Source organism: Ctenopharyngodon idella, chromosome 1, assembly GCF_019924925.1.
Source record: "Ctenopharyngodon idella isolate HZGC_01 chromosome 1, HZGC01, whole genome shotgun sequence".
Lineage (NCBI taxonomy): Eukaryota > Metazoa > Chordata > Actinopteri > Cypriniformes > Xenocyprididae > Ctenopharyngodon > Ctenopharyngodon idella.
The window spans coordinates 44,308,403-44,331,199 of NC_067220.1; the positions used below are offsets into that span (position 1 = coordinate 44,308,403).

Consider the following 22,797-nt stretch of genomic DNA (forward strand, 5'->3'; position numbering starts at 1 on the left):
GGGAACCCCATTTTGTCCCATAATGTACAGTAGGGTTTACCAGGACCACACAAACACACACACAAACACACACACACACGCACACACATGCAGAGCACACCCCTGATGTCTTTTCCTGTAATTCAGGGCATTTCACGTATTTCATGAGCTGTTTACTTTCTCTTTCACTTTAGCAGAAACAAACGGTATTCAAGGTTCTTTCATACTGATCATACCCGAGGGCACAGAAGGGATGACTACTATAGCATAGGTGTTATGCTTTCTTGCATAGCATTTCCCATTTCGCATATATATATATATATATATATATATATATATATATATATATGCTTTTTCTGGCAATATATATATATATATATTGCCAGAGAAACTGCTTTTGTTTAAATATGGTGGAATGTTATATTAAAAAAAAAAAATTCTTATGATAACCCGAAGATGTTGTGTAAGATGCTAAAAACAGCTAAGGCATATCATTTTATTTTATGACTTTTAGTTTTCTATAGTTTTGTTGCAATTGTGATTTGCTTGATAAATCATTTATGTTTTAAGAGCTACAGACTTGTATCAGATTCATTTTGAGTCACTGATGTTGCAACACAAAAAACACTTTGCTGTGATCAAAGTAATATTGTTTCATTGTTTTCAGTGGATTTCATTATTTGTGCAGCAAATCTTCACACATTGTAGAAGTGACTGCTAAAGTAACTGAATTCTGGTTGGGGGTTTATAGTGTTGAATTGTTTCCACCACTATTGCGTAATTGTTCCAGAATTTCCAGGCTGACGCCTCTGTCCTTCTTGGCTTGCATCTAAATTTCATTGTTTTATTTTGTTTTTTCTTCTTTTTTAGTTTGATAAAGTTGCATTCTTTGAAAGGTTTCATACTGATCTGAATGTCTTGATGCAGAAAGAGGCAAAGAAAGGCTGAAACAGAAGCAGACAAACATTTTTAGTTCAGCAGGAAACTTCTCTGACGTCCTGCTTCCTCCGTATTAGTCTCTGTTTTTATCATTTCACATCTGGTGGACGAGAGACTCACTGAAACACGGTAAACTATTGCACTTTTCTCTGTTTTTACTTCATTCAGTCACATTACTTTTGTAAAGCCCTGGAAAATGTCATTATTTAATTGCTTTTTTGTTGTTCTTACTTGATTTATTGTAAATGTTGAGCTGTAGGCAATATTGTGATTTGAAGCCTATAGTGATCCATGACTTTTAATTATGAGAAACCTCCTCAATACTCAGCAGACTAATAGTTGATGACAAACTATGAATCACTCATTTAATGAAAAAAAAAAAAAAAGAAAAAAAGCTGCAACAGTATATACTGTATACCTTCTTATTAAAAAAATGTCTTCTAACTTTATTGTTAAAATTAAACTTAATTAATACATGGATCGGAATTAAATGAAAAAAAAAGTATGTTATTATGATCCCTTTAAATATGTAGAGATAAATGTTTACATCATAATCGTTGTAGGTACAGTAACTGATTGTTTATTGGTTGTTTTAGGTGTTACTATGGTGATGTCAGTCAGAATGACTCCTCCTCTTCCTCTGATGTTTCTGCTCTTGATTCACAGTGAGTGACTGATGTTACAGCAACACTTCATTCTTCAGTATATTCACTGATCAAAGTAAAATTACTCATATCGCTCTCAAAGAATGTCAGTATTTGTGCAGCATCCGTGGCAAATATCTCATTTCTGCTCTTCTTCATCACCTCTGCTCATCTTTTTCACTATTGGATCCTTAATAAAACCAGCTTTGATTATTTTTTATTGTCTGAATTATCATGTGTTTGAATATTTTATAGTGCAGCATGTTGTTTGTGTCTGATTTCTTTACTCCGGTTTCACAGTTTTGTCTGTGTTTATTTCTGCAACGTCTTCCATCAAAAATCATGAAGAACTGAAATCATTTATCATAATCATTAGGTTTTGGGAAGATTACTGTTATACATACTCTATTATGAGGTGTCATTTTCATGCAATAAAAGTATTCACATGATTTCCCGAGTTTATATGTGTGACGGGTGGCTGCTAACAGGAAGCGCACGACGAGGTAGAGTTCAGGAATAAATCCACACAGGAGAAACACAGGGCAAAAACATCCACATAACAAAGACGACACCAGACCAAGAACACAGGAAACACTGGGCTTAAATAACAAGGAGAACAGATAAGATAATTAACTGAACAGGTGAATGTAATCAATAATCAGACACACCGGGGAAACTGGGTCACGGAAAAAACACAATGAAACATATGAACTCTGACAACATGGTCCAGTGTAACTGATAAAATAACACGTTCATCTTGATGAATTCTGTGTTTCAGGGGTTTCTAGTGCTGATTGGGGTGTGAGTTACAGTCCTTCACACATCTGTGCACTAAAGGACTCATCAGTGATAATGAGATGCACTTATACATACCCTACTGGACATCAGATCAAGAACATGTTCTGGACCAAAGACACTGTAAAAATGGGTGAAGAGTATCCAGATCTGTCTGAGGACCCTGAATACAGTCAGAGGCTTCAGTATCTGGGAGATAAACAGCAGAACTGCACCATCAGACTGAGTCATGTGACACTGAAGGATTCACACGAGTACTATTTCAGATTCATCACTGATAAATCTGATGGTAAATGGACTGGTAAACCAGGAGTGACTCTTTCTGTCACAGGTGACTTTCATGAGGTTTCTCTCTTCTTCTGTGCATTATTTTGAATAATAATCAGTGTATGACAGCAGCACTAGATATAATGTGTGTGTTGTGTTCAGATCTTCAGGTGGAGTCTCCTGAGAGAGTGACAGAGGGAGATTCAGTCCGCCTGACATGTAAAAGCAGCTGTAATCTGACTGACAGAGCAACATTCATCTGGTACAGAGACTCACAGCCATTAACTGAGAGAAGAGACAGAAACAATGAACTCCTGCTGCAGTCAGTCAGAAGAGAGGATGCAGGCAGATATAGCTGTGCTGTACACGGACACAATCACATCTCTCCTGCTGTTGAGCTCAGTGTCATGTGTGAGTATGAATTTAAGGACTTAAAGTTGTCTTTTAAACAGTAGCAGAGTTTATTACTATATTTGGGGTCAATTCATTTTGTAGGAGCTCTTGTGATAATCAAATGAAAGTGTAAATCAGTCCTAGAAGCAGATCATGCATCTCTGGAACAGAGCAGACCATTTTGAAAGAAACAAGTCAAACTGATGACCTCTCAAATCTACTATTAACGATCATCTGCACATTGTTCAAAATGTTCAAATTCATTATTTTCTGAAATTTATTTTGAATTTTCTAGACCCACCCAGGAACGTCTCAGTGTTGATAACTGGATCTGGTGAAATAGTGTCAGGAGATTCAGTGACTCTGATCTGCAGCAGTGATTCAAATCCTCCTGCTCTGAACTTCAGCTGGTTTAAAGGAAGAACGTTTGTAGGATCTGGAAGAATCTACAACATCTCAAATATCAGCTCTGATGACAGTGGAGAATACAAGTGCAGATCTATCAATGAACATGGAGAGAAATACTCTGATGCTGTGACTTTAAACATCATGTGTGAGTTAATGATGATTCAGTAACTGTGGTAACCATCAAATTAATGGATTAACAATCGCAAAACACTAATATACACTTTCTTTTATCTATTTTAGATCCTCCCAGGAACGTCTCAGTGTTGATATCTGGATCTGGTGAAATAGTGTCAGGAGATTCAGTGACTCTGATCTGCAGCAGTGATTCAAACCCTCCTGCTCTGAACTTCAGATGGTTTAAGGAGAATGAAAGCTCAGCTGTTGGATCTGGACAGAGTTTCAGTGCACTACAGAGTGGACGCTTCTACTGTCAGGCTCACAATCAACATGGATCTCAGAGATCAGACGCTGTAACTGTCACAGGTGAAGGTTTGGAAACCTGTATATAACTTTCTTCAGTCTGGACAGTTCATCTTAGCTGATAATGTTTCTCTCTTTCAGAGCATCATAGATCCAGTTGGCATGTAGTTTTTGGGATCACAGTGGAATGTGGAGCATTTTTCATCCTCGCCATCATCATTATCATCATCATACTGTTTATAATGTGAGAACCACAAACAACATTCATATTTTCAAATACAGTTGTCTATATGCTGTTAATGTCTGTCATTGTAACAGAAAGAAACGAAGGAGTGTTAAATCTGAAGATCTCACAGTGACACAGGTAAATTATGCAGAAACAACACAACTTTACAGAAGCAGAAAATCAATCGATCAGCCGTTATCTGTGTTTCAGACTGAGGCGAAACAACTGTATGCACAGCGCCCTCAGGTGGTGTTACACTTGATGTAGAGAGCGATACATTAAGCACATTACATTTTAATACAAGGGCTTGTAGACAAGTCTGTATAATTTGCTTTTCCTCTTCTTCTGAATCAGTTTCTGGTTTAAACATATATGGCTGAATTAAAGCAATATTTCCACTTGCCATTGTGTAACGTTTACAACAGATGAGTGAGTGGATCAGGTAGTTCGAGCTGCTGTGATTGAGTAGAGGCAGGGACTAATTTGCATATTTATAGATCTGCAAACATTAAATGGATCAAGGGTGTAGAGTTACATTCAAGCTATTTTAAGAGCATTAAGAAATTATTTTCACAAGAAAATAATGTTTAAATATTTAATTTTGATTATCAAAGATGAGTAAATGATCAAATTATTAACTGCAGAAAGTCAGGATATATTTAGTTTGAATCAGTCTTATAAGTCTTTTTTTTTTTTTTTTTTTTGAAATCATATATTTAATAATGTGCTATAAATTGTGCATATGTCACTACTCTTATTTTGTAATGTAAGTCCTTCTGTCTCTTTCCCTATAGCACTTATATTACAACGAAGACGCGTACAACTCTTGAGCTCAAGTCCACGACCCCAGAGCTTTTCTAAACACCAGAATCCATCAGTAAGCCACCAGCTCTCCTCAATATAATCAATAAAACTGCCTTCAATAGTTTGACTGTTTTATGTATTCTGTGAAAGGTTTTATTGATGAACTTCAGTCTGTCTTTCTTCATCTCGAACCCTAATTAAACACACATGAACAGCTAATCAAGGCCTTCAGACTCACTGCACAGCAAAACCCCAGTTTAAAATTATGTATGCTTAGAGATTGATTCCACATTTAAGAAGCAGTGTAAATAATTAAGTGATGATTGACTAGTGAAGACTATTAACAAACAGAATCACTGAAAGAAAGAGTCACTGTTTTTTAGACTTTCTTTTGTGATCCAATAAATAAATATTTAAATAACTTCTAATTAAAACAGTAACTGTTTTAATTAGAAGTTATTTAAATATTTATAAACTAAAATAACTAGCTTCTGGCAGTCGACCAAACATGTACTGCGCAAGTCGGCTTGTGCCACTAGACTAGAGTATCCCCTGATGTGATATATGACGTAGGATGTAAGCTTAGTGGCTTCTCACGGTTTAAACCCTTTACGTACAAAGATCGCCGATGACCCCAGGTTATTGTTGTTCAACATCCGCTGCACATTAAAACATCACAATCTTACTTGATCTGGACAAACTGAGTATCATTAGAAAGATTAAAATCTCCAGCTTCGATATCTGACTGCTGTTTATGATGAAACTAGGTTGCAGTGACAATGTTTTTTTTTTAATTTATGTCAGGAGTGCAAAATAATCAATCTGTAATTTTTAATATTTTGAATAGAATAAAAACACATACATTTATTCATTCATGTCTGCTCCAGTTTATTTGTGTTCACATACATGCACTACCTCCGTTAGGGCTCTCAGTCCAAACATGCACATATTTGGAGAAATATTGATTTATACTCACATGTTTGCAAAATATTTCACACACACACACACACACACACACACACACACACACACACACACGCTATTCATTTTCAATTTTTCTTTTGCTTCTCCTTCAATTCAGGTTTTTACAATGTGAATCCATGTGAAAAAGCTCAGAAGAATATAATATAACAAAGAAACAAAAGATTTTTCCCTCATGCATGCTATTGAGAAAAAAAATCTCACCACGCCATAAGATGCCATAAGATATTTTATGATCATATGATCAATATTTTTTGAGTCAGCAGTTACATTGACTTTAAACATTTCTTATGATAAGCGATTGACTCTCCTGCAGCGTCGGTAAACAGACACTAAAGGGCACTGTTGGTACCTGTACCTGTCACAAGTCTGTTCTGTTTAGTTTAATTATCATGGACTTTTAGTTTGTTTTCATTCACATCATGTGTCCCTATGTTCAGTTTTCCCGCTCCTCATTTGTATTCATATGTGTCAGCTGTGTTTGATTAAAAATCTTGCAAAAAATTTTCCGCACTGGGGTCAATCTTAGCAGAGGAGGGTTAAACAACAAAAACAGCATTACCAGCTTCACTTATTACTAACCAGATTGACTTTATTTCTTATTTCTTTATTTATAAACAAACAAACAAACAAACAAAGCCAAGAGGAATACCGGGGTTAATCTGTTGGGTATTTATTGATGATGACTTCATCATCAAGAAGACTTAACAGATCTCATCCCATGCTTTATCACTGATAAAAAAGTGTGTTAGAACATTAAATGCATTTAAATAATGCATGCTGGGAACCATGGATGAGTTTTATATACATGTCAAATTCATTGAGATTCATATGCTGATTCTTGATGGTGATGTGTGTCTAAACATGGTAGCAGTTCAACTTTTTTTTTTCTTTTTGCACAATGTGTTTACAAATAAACATTACTAGAATGTTCAGTTGTTAATAAAAAATGAAGTGTCTATTTACACTAAGTGTAAATAGTGCCATCTTAATCATTTTAATAAATATGATAATTTACACTCCCATGTTTTTATCGCATCCTGTTAATGTACAATAATTTCCTCTATTTAAATTTTATGTAAAACTACTTTTTCAAACTACCCTGTCAAATAACCAGGATGACTGAATATGCAAAATTCCTGAAACAGTAGGTGAAATATACCCACATCCCAGCAAACAATTTTTTGTTCTAAGAAATTTGTCAAAACATTCGGTTTTAGCTATGGAAACATTCAAATGTCCAGTTTTCTTGATGTTAGGAGTTTTCTTTTTTTTTTTTTTTTTTTTTTTCAAGGTTATGATGTTCCTGAAACATTCTTTCAACTTAATTTTTATTAACAACTCAACATTATAGGAACGTTGATTTGTAACACTCCAAGAACATAAAAATGTCCAATTTCCTTAATGTTAATCCATTTGTGCCCATTTTTTTCTGAATGGTTTCATGTATATAGTCATGTTAATAGTGTCCCATGTGAACATGTTCTGCATTTATTTTCCCCCAGTATTTTTTTTTTTTTTTTTTTTACGTTGAAAATCATATTTGAATGTGCAGCAACTATTGCCGTTGGGCAAATATTTTGTATGCACCCTTTCAATGACAAATTTGAATAGGAGGAGAACATTTGGCATCTAACTCAAAATAACTGCTTTCAACAGATGAATCTTTATGTAAAACGTTGGAGAACATTCAATGCAAACCCGAAAAAGCTGCATCTAGCTTATAATTGTAACTTAGGAATCCACTGGAGGCAAGTTGCAGAACCCAAGTGCAGTTTTATTCACTTAAATCCAAAACATGAACAAAAAGAACTAAGACTTAGCTTGCCGTGGAATGGCAAACATGGCATGAACATAACTCTTACCAACAGTGGTTACAGGGACAATACTAGACAAAGAACAGGGCAAACATGAGGGCTTAAATACACAAGGACTAATCACAAACAAGGAACACCTGTGCACAATCAAGACAATGAACCAATGAGAACGTGACAACATAGAACACATGACAAGGGAAGCACATGGCAGGATCACATGACTAGAACATGACAAACAAGGGAAGCACATGGCAAACAGGAACATGAAACATGACTAAACATCAAAATTAAGACATGAAACATGAACAAAACAAAACCAATACTAGACGTGACAGATCCCCCCTCTATGGGCGGCTCCCGACGCTGACTAGGAGGGTGGTTGAGCGGAGGCGGTTTTGGGGGAGGGATGGTGGGCCAGGCCCGTGCAGGGGAATGTGACATAGACCATGACATGGCAATGGCGGGCTTGGGTCATGCAGCATGGGCAGACCTGGGCTGTGGAGCATGGGCGGATCGGTTTAGGGGACCAAGGCGGTGCCGGCAGCTCAGGGGGCCATGGAGGTGCAGGCAGTTCAGGGGACCATGGAGGTACAGGTAGTTCAGGGGACCATGGTATTGCAGGTAGTTCAAGGGACCATGGTGGTGCAGTTAGCTCAGGGGGCCAGACAGGCGTGGCCTCCGTGGCCATAGCAGGGTACCTATACATTTTTTTTTTTTTTTTTGTGTGTGTCATGCCATTTAAGATATAGACCCATCCTTCCACCCTGCAGCCACACCTCCCACTTCCAATTACACCATGTACCTGTAATAACACCAGGCATTGACCATAGCACTGTTGAGTGCCCAGCTGTAGCATGGCCACCACCACTTCTTTGATCGGATGCCAATCCGGTAACGGTTCACACATTGGTTGTACAGGTCAACACCTCCCATATTCGTGTTGTTGCTCATGTAGGCTGTATACATGTAGCTTATGTATACATGTAGGCTGTTTCACTTTATCCATTGTATGTTTCTGTTTGTTCCGTCGTTGAGTGTCGATATCGGAGTACTCATTCTTCATATTGGTCACAACAGTGACCACGCTGTTGTCATTCCATCTTACGATGAGTTTTCCATTTCAATAAGGAATTCGGCATTACCTCTTGAGGTCTTCCGGAAGCTCTTTGCTGGTGTCAGTGGGATATCAAAGAGACGATTTTCCCAAAGTGTGCCACAGCTGCTGTAGCTCCTTTTGGTCATCTCATCAACCATGGTGAGTGTTGTGAATAGGCTAATCAGCACACACTTACGTCATTGGTAGTTCATATTATGCTGGGTTAGACCCTACTCTGAAGTAGGAGCTAATTTAGTTCCCCTAAAAGGAGATCCTAGAACTAAAATTGTTCCTAGTCCTGCGGTGCGAATACGCCAAAAAGCGGGTACTTCTGCCGTTAGTTCTAAGATCTATGAAAAGGTTCCTCTGGCATGAAAGCCCCTTTAATTGATTATCCCTCCCTGTGCTAATGTTGGTACGTGTGCCATAGGTTGCTGATCCCTGCCTTAGGGTGTCCCATTTGTCATTATAGTTTTCAGAAGGGTGTTCGAAGGCTCCCCCTTTGCAACCGATATGCACCCTTGATGTGCACTTTTGCTGAGACCGCACTGAAGCTAGCTCCACAGCAGAGTTCTACCCCACAGTCAAAGCAGCATTAGTGTGGGCTCAGACAAAGAACATGAGGGCTTAGAGTTCCATTTGGGACAGGGCTGTACAGTCAGCTCCAGCTCCAGCTCCCAAAATGCAACTTAATGTCACAGCAGATCACGTTTAATTTACCCCCACCTCACACAACTCTAGTGTATGATATATTGATTATTTTAACATTCAACTGGATATACTTGTAGCTACCTTTGTTGATGGTGTTTGTTTTTTTTGTTTTTTTGCACAGTAACAGTGTATTGTTTTGTTATCAATTTAGTTTGTCATTTCATTTAAACCTTTTGCATGGGTTACACAAAAATGGGCAGGCCAATGCTATTTAAATAAACTGTACTCACTCAACTACAGCTCATATGTGAACACATGCTGTACTGTAACTGTAAGGAAGTGCAAATAATGGAACCAGACATCTGTTATGTAAATTTTGCAAACAAAGATACTGAGAGCACAATTGGACCTCCACTACCAAGTCACAGCCAGGATGAAGTAAAAGCTCAACAAACTAGACCTCCACTACCAAGTCGCAGCCAGGATGAAGTAAAAGCTCAAAAGTGCAGTAAGTAGAAAGTTTATTCTGAAGAATGAGATGGTGTTTGAGGAACTGAGAAATATTACATCAAATTTCAATCATTGTTCTCGGAGAACAATATGTTGTTTACATATTAAATATAAAAACAATGAATTGAATTCAATGAATTATCTTTTTCTTTTTACTTTTTCAGCATATGTTCTTGTTTACATAGTTTACCATATATTAATTTCTCCATGATTGTTTTTATAAAAGACCATTCAGAAGAACATTCTTTAAAAAGCCCTTTCAATTTCTAATGAGGTGTTATATCTTATAATACAGAGTGAATTTTTATTAATTTATTATTTTATTAATTGTGTGTTTTCTTTCTGTTTGTCAGGAGGAAGTAGGAGTTTAGTGTTGATGACAGTGTGTCTCGGGCTCATTTGTGCTCTTCTGCTGGTCGGCAGCAGTATAGCAGTAGCGCAGTACTTCATGGTCACAGCAGAGAGAGAATCTCTGTTCAAGAGTAACAAGAACACAGCTGAAGAGTTCAATCAGACTATCAACAGCTTACAGGACAATTACACTGATCTAATGAATGAAAAAGACCAACTGAAGAACAACTTCAGCTCACTGAGTCAGAAGAACCTGGAGCTGGAAAGCAAAGTGACATCTCTGAGTGATAACTTAAAGAAAGCTTATGAAAAAGGTTAGTACAGATCTGTTTTTGTGGAAGTAGTTTCTTTTTCCTACTTTCCCTTTTCTTTTATGTATACAGTTTTTAAAAAGTGTGTTTCTGTTAGGATATCGGTGGGGTTCAGATTGTTTTTTTATATCCAATGAGTCAAAGAGCTGGTCTGAGAGCAGGCAGTACTGCAGGGATCGAGGAGCTGATCTGGTCATTATCAAGAGTGAAGAGAAGCAGGTGAGTTTGTGTGAGTGTCTGTTCATGAATGAGAGGAATCATACTTATTCCTGTTTTTATTCAAACACAGAGGTTCATAACTTCATTAGTCAATGTGAGAGTGGGGTTGGAGAGTGTGTGGAATGGTTTGACTAATGGACACCCGGAGGGCAACATAAAATGGGTGGATAATTCAACACTGAATCAAGGGTAAGTGCTAAAATCTAGTATTAGTATTTTTATTATCATTTTAAAAACCCATCACAACCATCAGGAAATATCTGAAATCACACCTCTTCCACAACCAGCAAAGCAACTTATTATAAATCATTTCTATTAACAGAAAATTCTTCTTCTCTCTTTTACTTATTTTGCTACTGCGATTCAAGTTGATTCATGAATTTTGGTGTTCTGAATAATTGAAAATCTGATAGACCTACATGTTATTCAGGTTTTGGGACCAAGGTGAGCCGAATACCAACCGTGGAATTGAGGACTGATGCCTTCATATCCTGTTCTGAACTGGAACGATCTCCCTTGTTACAAAGAGAGACAAGGGATTTGCGAGAAATAGGGTTCATCCCATTTGTGTTTTTGCGTGTATTATTTTATAGGATCATTCATATTGTGATCACATAATTTCTGATTGAGGTTTATGCCGCCTTTTATTTCATTTTACATAAACCACTTTCATGACATCAATTTGTTTTATAATTTTCCGTAATGTACAAAATCAATAGTGTATATTCACATGTAAGGAAATGTAAAAGTGCCATTATTTTCTTGTTGCTTTAATAAACTCACATCCAGTGTGAATTAGGGTGATCTGGACTGGGACACCAAACCTCTGACGTGTTCATGTCTTTCTCCATCACAAACAGCTCTATGTTAATATGACCTTCTTCTAGCTGTTATCATAGATTATCAAGTGTTGAGATGAAGCTGCAGAAGTCTAAAGTGTCCCAGATTACACTAAGTCACGCCCACTCACAGGAAAGCTTACACTCATTGTCGGGCACGTATTGTGTACAATGGCACCAGATGTCGGCGGGATGGGAGGATGAAGGCCGGGACGGAAGATAGTCAGTCCGGCCACATCACGAGTTGTTGGCGGGACGGGAGGATGAAGGCTGGGGCGGGGGGGGTAGTCAGTTCGGCCCCATTCACCAGTAACAGCAGATTATCAGTGAATTTCTAGTTGTCTCTGATGAAAGTTTGGTCAAGATGGCTCTTCACAAAATTAATCCACCTCTTCTTGATATCATAATTTTTAGGAAATTTAAATAAGGAGGCCAAGCTGTGTGCACACTACAGGCTGTTAAATGTAACACTGTTTTGGAGTTAATGAGATAATTAAATGATAAAGCAGAATCACTGAAGGACAGAGGAACAACAACAACAGAAATAAAAGAGAAACAAGAACTACAACTGACTTAAGCCACAGCCTTAGATGAAATCAGATAAAATCTCTCAAGATCTCAGCAGGGGATGATTTTTGCTTTGAAAAAAGGTGAGACATCAGAGTTTGGCATCTCACACACGAGACGCTGGAAAATACACAAACGCAGTGGTCAAATACATCCGTCTTGCACGTTTACTTAAAAAAAAAAAAAAAATAGATATACAATAGATTTTCAGGACATAAAATCCAGGCCATTCATTTTTTTATTATCTACATTTGATTAAGGCAAAAGAATATATTTTTTGTAAAGCAACCCCTAATCATAACCCACTCAACAATTTGATCTCACAGTGATCTCACCATGAGCTCCCAGGATACTCGTTATGTGATCACAATGTGAGAACGCAGTGGGCTAAAAGTGTAACCTCACAGCGCACTCACTGTGTGCTCAAACTGTGAGCTTACACACTGTAAAATATAATTAGTTAGACTAACTTAAAAAGCATGCAAACCGGTTGCCTTAAAAATCTAAATAAAGTGAAACAGGAATAGTATGTTGTACTGACAAATGATTAGTTATATAGTTCACTTTCATAAGAGTTCTAGTAACTAAAAATAACTGTAGAGAGTACTTGATAATTTACTTTAAATAAAATTTCCATTGTTGTGTTTTGCATACTGAATGTTAAAGGCTATGTATGACTCAAATATGCACAGCAAATTTTAAAGTGTTGAATTCACACTCACAGTGTCAAAATTAACACTTTTTCTGGGTTTATATAGGTCCACACTAAATAGAGTTAAACTAACACTTTAAATAGAGTTACTTTTTTTAACACTTGTATGGAGTTAAAACAACACTGTAAGTGTTCAAGTGTAATGACTGACAGCTTGGAAATCATAGCAATGTTCTTGCACCTTGGGGTCTGTTATTATCACCAAAGTAATATTATAGTGCCAGAATACTCATTCTTTTCAGCAATTTTAACCAACCCAGGTGAAAGAAAAAGTAAATTTATATAATGTACTTAAAGTGCTCTATTTTCATGCACTAATTTTGTACTTAATATACTAAAAATTCTTCTTTAGTACTTCTTAAGATAATCTTAAGAACATCTAAGTGTACTCAACTGTGCTATTTTGAGACACCATGAAATATGAACTAAAATGTGCTTTTAATATACTATCTCTGTATTTAAAAAAATTATTTAGATACTACTATCTGTATTGGTTTCTGGCAATGATGTTCCATTGGTAGGTAGGTATAAGCCAAAATCAATAACATCAACAACCGCAGCATGGAGGGGTTTGCAATACAGATGTCTTATTTACAACATGACAATGTGTAGCCGCTGCGCTGGACTACTGCGTCTTATGAGGCAGCGACAGAAGCGTAGGAGGCTGGTATGAGGGGATTTATGCTGCGCTGTTGTCTCCACCAGTCTCAAAACATGTCTCTGATATATTGTCATGTTCTGCTCATCTTAAGTGATTGAGTGATGATTGTTCGATTATTGAAGACACCTGATGATAACGAGCAGAATCACTGAAGGAAAGAGAAACACAGGAATTACAACTGTGTAGTTACTGAAGTGAGCTCATGCATGTGTTATTGTGTAACGAATTTCCACTGAGGCGAGTTGCAGTGAGAAATCAAGTACAGTTTTATTTACAATAATCCAAAGTGAGCAAAGCAAACAAACAAAGATAAGGATTGACTTGACAACATAACACTCACCAACAGTGGGTTACATAAAACAAGGCTAGACAAGAGAACAATGAAACATGAGGACTATTTATACAATGATAATAGGCTTGTTCGAGATGAACTACACAGGGGAGGAGACGGCCGGTAGGTCGGACTCTTCGTGCTTTCCGTGTTGTGCTGAACCAACTTCATTCATGGCAGACCACGTGATTTTTGCGTTGATTGTAGCCGAAGAAGTGGATGCGATTGAAATTCCCATGTTTTAAATATCAGATATTCAATATCAATATCAAGGAACTTGTCTCAGAAAAAAACACGCAACACACGTTGTCCTTGTCATCACAGAATCTGACCAATGAGAATAAAGTGTGTCGTCATCAAGGCTTTCACTGCTGATTTTGAGAAACTGCAGCGCCTGAGCTAGGCGGCTGGTCTTGTTTTGCTCTCACGGTACTTTGATGGCACATGTGATCGCAAGCCGGCTGCAGTGCTGATCAAGTTGGACAAATTTTCTAACCAGAATGCATTGCTTTTGTCAGGCGGCAGCCGATCTTTGTGGAGCCGCATGAAGTCGAACAAGCCAAATGACAGAACAGGACTGAGAAACCACATTACTAAATTAACCAATGACAACATGACACATTCACAAGGGGAGCACAAGGCAAGATCTATGGAAGCCCGTTTCCGCCACTAAATAAAAAAATAAAAAGAGTAATTGCGACCTTTTATCTCAGAATTCTGACTTTTTATCTCGCAATTGCGAGTTATAAACTCGCAATTGTGTGATATAAAGTCACAATTCTGACTTTTTAAATCATAAAGATCACATGAGGGAACAGAGAATCACATGACAGGAACTATGACTATGAAAAAAAAAGACATGAAAAACAAAGAACACCCAAAATCAACTGTGACATGTTGCTAGCTAATGTTTAATGGCAAGAGATTTATGTTTTACAGTAAAGCTTTATCATTATAATCAAAATATCATAATAATATAATATAATAATACATAATAATAACATAATAATAATAATAATAATTCAGGAAATATCTGTGAAAAAAAACAGTGTTTTTCTGTTGAACTTAGTAATAATCATAATAATCTGTAAAATAAAATGTTTTTTTTCTGTAAAACATTTTGCATTTTTTTTTAAATGAGGGTATTTTACTTTAATTTTACAGTTTCTGTTTGGAAGCAGTAGCTGACAGTTATTTGATTGTTTTATTTATTTATTTTTTTTAGCGTATGCATTAATTAACATGAACAAGCACAAATATTAATGAAATATTATCATGCCATGGGTTATAAAACATTAAATTACACAATACGCATGAAAACAGATATTACATATTATAGGTTCCTTACAAAAGAAGATAAAATATAGAAGGAAATTGTGAATAAAGGCATTACACTATTTGAAAAAAAAAAAAAAAGAAGATAACAAATTACAAAGGTAAAGTAAAATTAAACAAATACCCTCCAGATCATTACATCAGAATCGTATGTAATAAAAAACATTAATCTGTGGTATATTCATTTTGAAGCATTGTAATGATTCATTGTGACAGTAAATGTGTTTTCAAAAGTTTTTGTTCTTTAATGTTATATACAAGAGTTATTTTAGTTATGCTGAGGGTCACTTTTTCACCTCTGAATACATTTTCTTGCAAAAAAATACACTCCAGCAACAGCTGCTGCTGCTGCCAGAGCTGCACCTCCTGCTGCTCCTATTACTGCTGCTTTTCCTACAGTTAATGCAACTGCTCCTGCTTTAGCAGCTACTGCACATCCTGCTCCTCCTAATACACCTCCTACTCCTCCACCTTTTGCTGTTCCAATGAGATATTTTTTGCGTACAATTTTATCCTGAGTATCCTTATAGTCCTGCTCAGTGTATCTCCTGTATCCAGGTGTTTCCCTCAGTTTGTTGATGTCTTTAAGAAGTTCAGTGACCTGTGATGGATCTTTATCTTTGTTGTTAAAAACATGATAGCGTCTTGAACACTGATCAACTACTGACTGCAGTGTTTCAGATTTTTTCAGGTATCTCTCTATCGACGCACGAAACAGGTCGTCATGAGTAAAGAGCACTATTGTGTGATTTAAGGCCTTTGCTCCGAAATTCTCCTTGATCCACTGCACAACTTTACTGTCCTTCTCTGTGAATGTCTGACCCAGTTTGATCACCAGCAGAAACACATCAATGCCATCACATATATCCTGTAACATCTTCACAATTTGAGTTTGAGCATCTGTGATCTTCACTGATGTATCAGAGAGTCCCACAGTGTCGATCACTGTGATTGTTTGTCCATCCACTTGTGTTTGTTCTGATTTACAGGTTCTGGTTACAGACTCAGGAGAAAAATCTTCTTCAAATGTTCCTTTAACTCCAATGATGGTGTTTCCTGATGAACTCTTTCCTGATCCAGTCGAGCCCAACAGCATAATATTCACGCCTGACACTGTAAATAATACAGATGGATATATTGATGGATGGATGGATCAATGGATGCATGAAGAAATGATAGCTTGAATACTTACTTAGAGGAATTTCCATGCTTTTGCTCTGCTTTTTGCCTGTGAATTCAATTAGATTAAAAAAAAACAAAACAAAAAAAAAAACAAGGTTTGTTTTCATAAGTACAGAGAAATATCTTCTAATAATTCATTTCTCTGTGTAGTTCCTGTTTGTCTCGGTCGAGTCTACACGGCACAATAAATGGATCCACGAACGTGGTTAGGTATATATGAGTAGAGTTCATATAAGTGCCTGGGCTGACACACATTCATGCGGCCCGCTTGTTTATGTCGGCTGGGCTTTTTAACTGGTCACACTAGAAAAACAGCATTCTCTCAACAAACGGACAGGCTTAAAAGCATTCTGACTGGCTAAGCAAAGATAAACTACATCTGTGCTTGTGATAAAAACTAAAAAACAGCCAAGAAAAGGCAATGGAATAAATTATGTAATAAAACAGATTTTTAATTGTATTTGAAAACCATTGTTCAAACTATATGACTAATTATGAGTAAATTATCACTGCCATTCCTTCCTTAAAAAAACATTTTCTGATATCAAGGACTAGATTTGATCTTTGACCGGGAAATCCATACTTACTTATTTAGTTGAAGAATGTTGACAGTTCAGCTGAACCTGAACACAAAACGTGTTAGTATGTTGATAAGATTAAACCAACACAGAACATGAGGAAAAGAAAAGTTAATAACAAGTACCTTACTAATTTACCGGTGTAGCTCTTTATGTTAAGCCTGGTCACAGTTTAGGATGTTTCACCTTCCTTAAAATGACAAATTGTGTTAAACATTGTCCTAAACAAAGAGTAAACATTTCTACATATATTTTTCATAGTATATAAAAAACTGTACAGATCAATCAGTCATAGTCTCAATAATACTTTGGTGAACTACAGTCTTGCAGAGTTTTGTTTCAACCCGGAGCTATTTTTCTTGCATTCCTATGAAGGATCCATTATTTTGGCAACATGTAAAACCTCGATTAGATGATTCAGATGTGTTTAATTAAGGCTGAACCTAAACTCTCCAGGACTGACTTTAAGGGGCTGTTTACAAAACACCGTTTTCAACTCAAATTGGAAAACTTTTTATGCAATTTGGCCGTTCATTTACATGACAACAGCGTTTTGGGGCTTGAAAACAAAAAGTTTTGAAGATGGGTTTCAAAGTTTTTGAAAACGATATTGTTATCTTTACAAAGTGACATCGCCAACTACTGGCCAGCCATGAGTAATACAGCGTTTTTAGTTGTTTTCATGCATCTGTGTGAATGGGGATCTCTTTGACAACATTGTTGTGTGTACACGAAAAACGCAAAAGAAAAACTTTTCCATTTTTAGCACATCCTTATCGAGTGAGCAAGAAAGAATATAGAATAGACACAATACAATCAACAGCAATATGTCACTAGACAAAAGTTTGCATGCTTCGTTACAGTCATTCCTGTTAGATGAGCTCTCTCAGGGTCTAAGAATGACTCAAGAGGAACTGACTATATTTCTCACTGTCACCCTTAAGACACCAACTGACTAGTTATTGTGTAGGATAGTTAGGACAGTTAAAAAACAAACAAATAAAAATGTTTTATTATTTTTTTTTTATTATTTTTTTTTTTTATTAATTATTGTACTTGTGACTGTTGCTTGTGCTAATAATTTTCCATTGCCAATTTAGCTTCAAATGCAGTAAGATGATTTAATGATAATGAAAGTAAGTAAATAAAAAAACAATAACCATTATCATCATTATGAGTATGGTTTATCTGAAGCTGTGTGTTCTGTGTCCTGAAGCTTGAATACAATGGATCCCTTTAAGCCAGGCCAACCCTGTTCAAACACACCTGCCTGTGATTTTTAAGTAACCTTTATATAATAATGGCAGCATGTAGTTGCAGTGTTTCAAAAATGTACAGAGCTGTGAATCAAATGTTTAACTGCTCACTTTATATATATATATATATATATATATATATATATATATATATATATATATATGTACATATATAAAGTGAGGAAGCCTTAAAAATTCTGTGCATTTGAAATATTGTGGCAATGGTTTTAGAAAATATTCAGTAGTGACCATCACACATTTTTGTCTCCATAACTTTATAGCAAAATGAGTCAGACTAAATAATTTTAATGAATAAAATCATTCAAATGCATTTATCTGAAGAGCTTTCAAATTCAGTTAATTTGTGACATATATATAATTCAATACAAGCATGTTTGTACACTTTTTTACTTTAAGAAATATGAATAATAATAATAATAAAAACTTACTTGATATGGATGGATGATTGTGTAAATTGTTTCCTGAATGTGACGTACAGCTCAGTGGAGAGGACAGGACATATGTATAAGTCTAAGTCTATAAGTCTAAAAGGTAAGAAAGAAACACACTGACCCCGCCTATACTGACCTGATATGAATAGTGGAATGAACAAACATGCCCACATTCCCCACAGTAAAAAAAAAAAGTTTGCTTAGTGTTTCTCTATTTACTACTTAAAATTTAAATTTGTAAAATTTGTTTGAAACAGGGCATAACTTAAATATCTTCCTATGTCCGCTATTTATACACATGGCAACTTTTAATAAAACATGGCAACAATTCATTGTTCTCTTTTAAAATAGTTTGAATATCAGTTCCCTGGTTTCCTGTTCTTGTGTTTGTTTTGTTGTATGTTTTAATAAAACCCTGCACTTAGATCTGCATCTCTGCCTCCCAGCTAACAGAATTTTGTTATAAGAACGTTCTCTAAATATTCAGTGTTGGTTCTGGGAACGTGAAAAATGTCCAGTTTTCTTAACGTTAGAGGAACATTTTTTAAAAGGTATGATGTTCCTCAACTTAACTTTCAACTTAATTTTGATTTAAAGTTCAACATTCTAGAAACGTTGATATTCCAAGAACATGAAAATTTTAGGCTCCCAGCATGCATTGCGGCATGAATAAATTATGCAGCTGAATTATTTTTTGGATTGTCACCATTGTTGACATTTGTATGATGAGTTCTGATGTCTAAGTGTGTCGTTTTTAACTTTTACATATTTTGGACAATCTTACACATACAGTGGTGCTCAGAATTATTGGCACCCTTGGTAAATATGATCAAAGATGACTGTAAAAATAACTCTGCATTGTTTATCCTTTTGATCTTTAATTCATAAAATGAGCAAAAATCTAACCTTTCATTGAAGGAAAAGAAATGAAAGTGGGGGGAAAATCACATTATGAAATAAATGTTTTTTCTCCAAAACACGTTGGCCACAATTATTGTCACCCCTAGAATTTTTTATGAGTAAAATATCTCTGAAGCATATTCCCATTCATATTTACTTTTTTTTTTTAGCACACCAGGGTGATCATGAACATGAAATTGTCCAGCCATGACTTCCTGTTCCACAGGACTATAAACATGAGGAAACACAAAGGCCAAATTCCCTTAATCATTCATCACAATGAGTAAAACCAAAGAATGTAGTTCTGATGTGCAGCAAAAGATTGTCGAGCTTCACAAAATAGAAAATGGCTGTAAGAAAAAGCTAACGCATTTAAAATCCCCATTTCCACCATCAGGGCAATAATTAAAAAGTTCCAATCAACTAAAGATGTTACAAATCTGCCTGGAAGAGGACGTGTGTCTAAATCGTCCTATTGCACAGTGAGGAGGAGAGTTTGAGTGGCCAAAGACTCTCCAAGGATCACAGCTGGAGAATGATTAGTTGAGTCTTGGGTCTCAGAAAGCCTTAAAAAATGATCAAACAGCACCTACATCCCCACAAGTTGTTCGGGAGGGTTTCAAGAAAAATCCTCTGCGCTCATCCAGAAACAATCTCCAGCATATTCAGTTGTCAGACAAGACTGTAACTTCAAACGGGGCCGGCTTCTATGGTCAGATGAAGCTAAAAAAAGAGCTTTTTGGCAGCAAACCCACCAGATAGGTTTGGTGCACACATGGATAAAAAGTACCCCATGCCCACGGTTAAATATACTGCTGGATCTTTAATGTTGTGAGCCTATTTTTCTGCTGGAGGTCCTGGACATCTTGTTCAGATACATGGTATCATGGATTCTATCAAATACCAACAGATAAAAAAATCAAAACCTGACCGCTTCTGCTGGAAATCCAATAATGGGCCATGGTTGGATCTTCCATCAGGACAATGATCCAAAACAAACATCAAAACCAACACAAAAATGTGTCACTGAGCACAAAGCCAAGCTTCTGCCATGGCCATCCCAGTCCCCTGACCTGAACTCTAAAGAAAATGAGTGGAGTGAACTGAAGAAGCACCAAAATGGAGCTGGGAATCTGAAGAATCTGTAAAGATTTTGCATGAAGGAATGGTCTCTGATCTCTTGTCAGGTGTTCTCCAAACTCATCAGGCATTATAGGTGAAGACTCAGAGCTGTTATCTTGGCAAAAGGAGGTCGCAAAAAGTATTGAATAAAAGGGTGCCAATAATTGTGGCCAACGAGTTTTGGAGAAAAATATTTATTTCATAATGTGATTTTCCCCCCACTTTCATTTCTTTTCCTCCAATGTTAGATTTTTGCTAATTTTATAAATTAAAGATCAAAAGGATAAACAATGCAGATTTATTTTTACAGTCATCTTTGATCAAGGGTGACAATAATTCTGACCATAACTGTATCACTTCAGTATTACAAATTATTTTTATAACATGTTGCCACACAAATTTGGTATAGTAAAAATGTCACATATTGAATACACAACCCTGTATGTTCTTTTTTTACAGGGTGTTTTATAACAGCATGATATAGAAAGGGCCATTTAACCATGTATATCAAAGAGGGAAATATAAAATACTTCAGTAGTAGATACGCAACTGAAATTACTTTTTGGTCTTGGTCATGTTTTGATTGGTTAAACTGCCTGTGTGACATGCACTTATGCCATATAAAGTTTTCACTAAAATTATATAATATAAATTATTGTAGTAATAATATAATATAATATAATATAATTGAATTGAATTGAATTGAATTGACTGTGGGGGTTTATATGAATGAATGTAGAACTGACTGCCTTCTGAAACGTTTCAATGGCATTTTCTTTTCCAACCAAGGAAACGCTGTATCACTGCTGTTCCATAAGCGCCATCTAGCGTCTGAGAGTGAATTTGCATTTTCATTCAACCCGTCTACTGTTTTTGAGTATGTTAAATGTAGCATAATTTCACAAAGCTAAAGTCATACCATTCTGTTTTTGCTTTAACTCTTAAAAAAAAAAAAAAAAAAAAAAATCTGAATAGGTCATGAAAAATTGATCGGTGCATCCTTAGTAAATTTCTTGCTATAGTACAATCACCAAAAAAAAAAAAAAAAAAAAAAGAGATTTTTTGATGCTATTCACTTTATTTAAACAATTTATTTGGATTCAACACCATTGTATCATGTTTCTGGTTCAAATGTGAAATGTGAATAACATGTTAAATTGACTTGAAACGATTACTCTTTGACTTAACTTGATGTTTTCATATTGAAATAACACATTTCAATCAAGTAACCCAACCAGGACTCAATCAAACAGGACTTTCAAAGGAACTGAAACAGGAGAGTAAATCTCAGCTCAGGTGGCACTAGATTCAAGAAGCAGGAGATAAAACATATAGACCTCGCTTCATATTGTTTAAGGCAAATTAAAAAATGTCTACCAACAAGAGACCCTGAAGTAAAAGAGTCCTGTACTCACATCGTGAAATCTCCGATTGTAATCTTGAAGAAGCAGATCAACGCGCTGCTACATTTCTCTCATATACGGTAATGCTTAACCCAATCTGCACCACTGTAATTGTGTATTGTTATATTATATTCCAAAAATCCTCTCCTTGAGGATAATATTTCACCCACACACGTTTGTTTGTTGTGCCTGCTCCAAAGTGACTTTCTGGCTCTTTCCCAGACAACAGAATTTTGTAATAAGAACGTTCTCTAAATATTCAGTGTTGGTTCTGGGAACATAAAAAAATGTCCAGTTTTCTTGACGTTAGAGGAAAGTTTTTTAAAAGGTATGATGTTCCTCAAACATTCTTTCAACTTAATTTTGATTTAAAGTTTGAGGTCACCGTCATGGAGATCAGCATTTGCTTTAGTTGAGCTCTTGACCCTTGACTTTTGTTGAGTTACAGTATTTCTTTATCAGCAATTGCAGGTGTTGTCAGAAAACATTTCTGCATTGATAAAACAGATCAACATGTCTGTTTTAATAACAGTGGTGACAATGATTATTTATACTGCAGTGTATGATGGGAGTTTTGTACTATGGTGAAACCCAACATGCATTGATGCGTGAATCACATTTGGAGGGCCTGAACATGCTTGAAAACTC

General features: G+C 36.1%; 2 protein-coding genes across 2 annotated transcripts in view; both read left to right on the top strand.

Annotated features, from left to right (window-relative positions):
• Nucleotides 1-22,797, top strand: part of LOC127515784 (B-cell receptor CD22-like) — a 224,895-nt gene that overhangs the window by 94,356 nt on the left and 107,742 nt on the right. The window contains exon 3 of the mRNA XM_051899841.1: nucleotides 2,341-2,688. Coding sequence (XP_051755801.1) covers nucleotides 2,341-2,688 — 348 coding nt within the window. The remainder of the gene's footprint in view (nucleotides 1-2,340; nucleotides 2,689-22,797) is intronic.
• LOC127515907 (CD209 antigen-like) lies at nucleotides 9,911-11,621 on the top strand. The gene is made up of 4 exons (XM_051900066.1): nucleotides 9,911-10,595; nucleotides 10,690-10,811; nucleotides 10,882-11,000; nucleotides 11,242-11,621. Exons 1-4 carry the CDS (start codon nucleotides 10,307-10,309, stop codon nucleotides 11,288-11,290), a joined length of 579 nt encoding a protein of 192 aa, XP_051756026.1. The 5' UTR covers nucleotides 9,911-10,306; the 3' UTR covers nucleotides 11,291-11,621.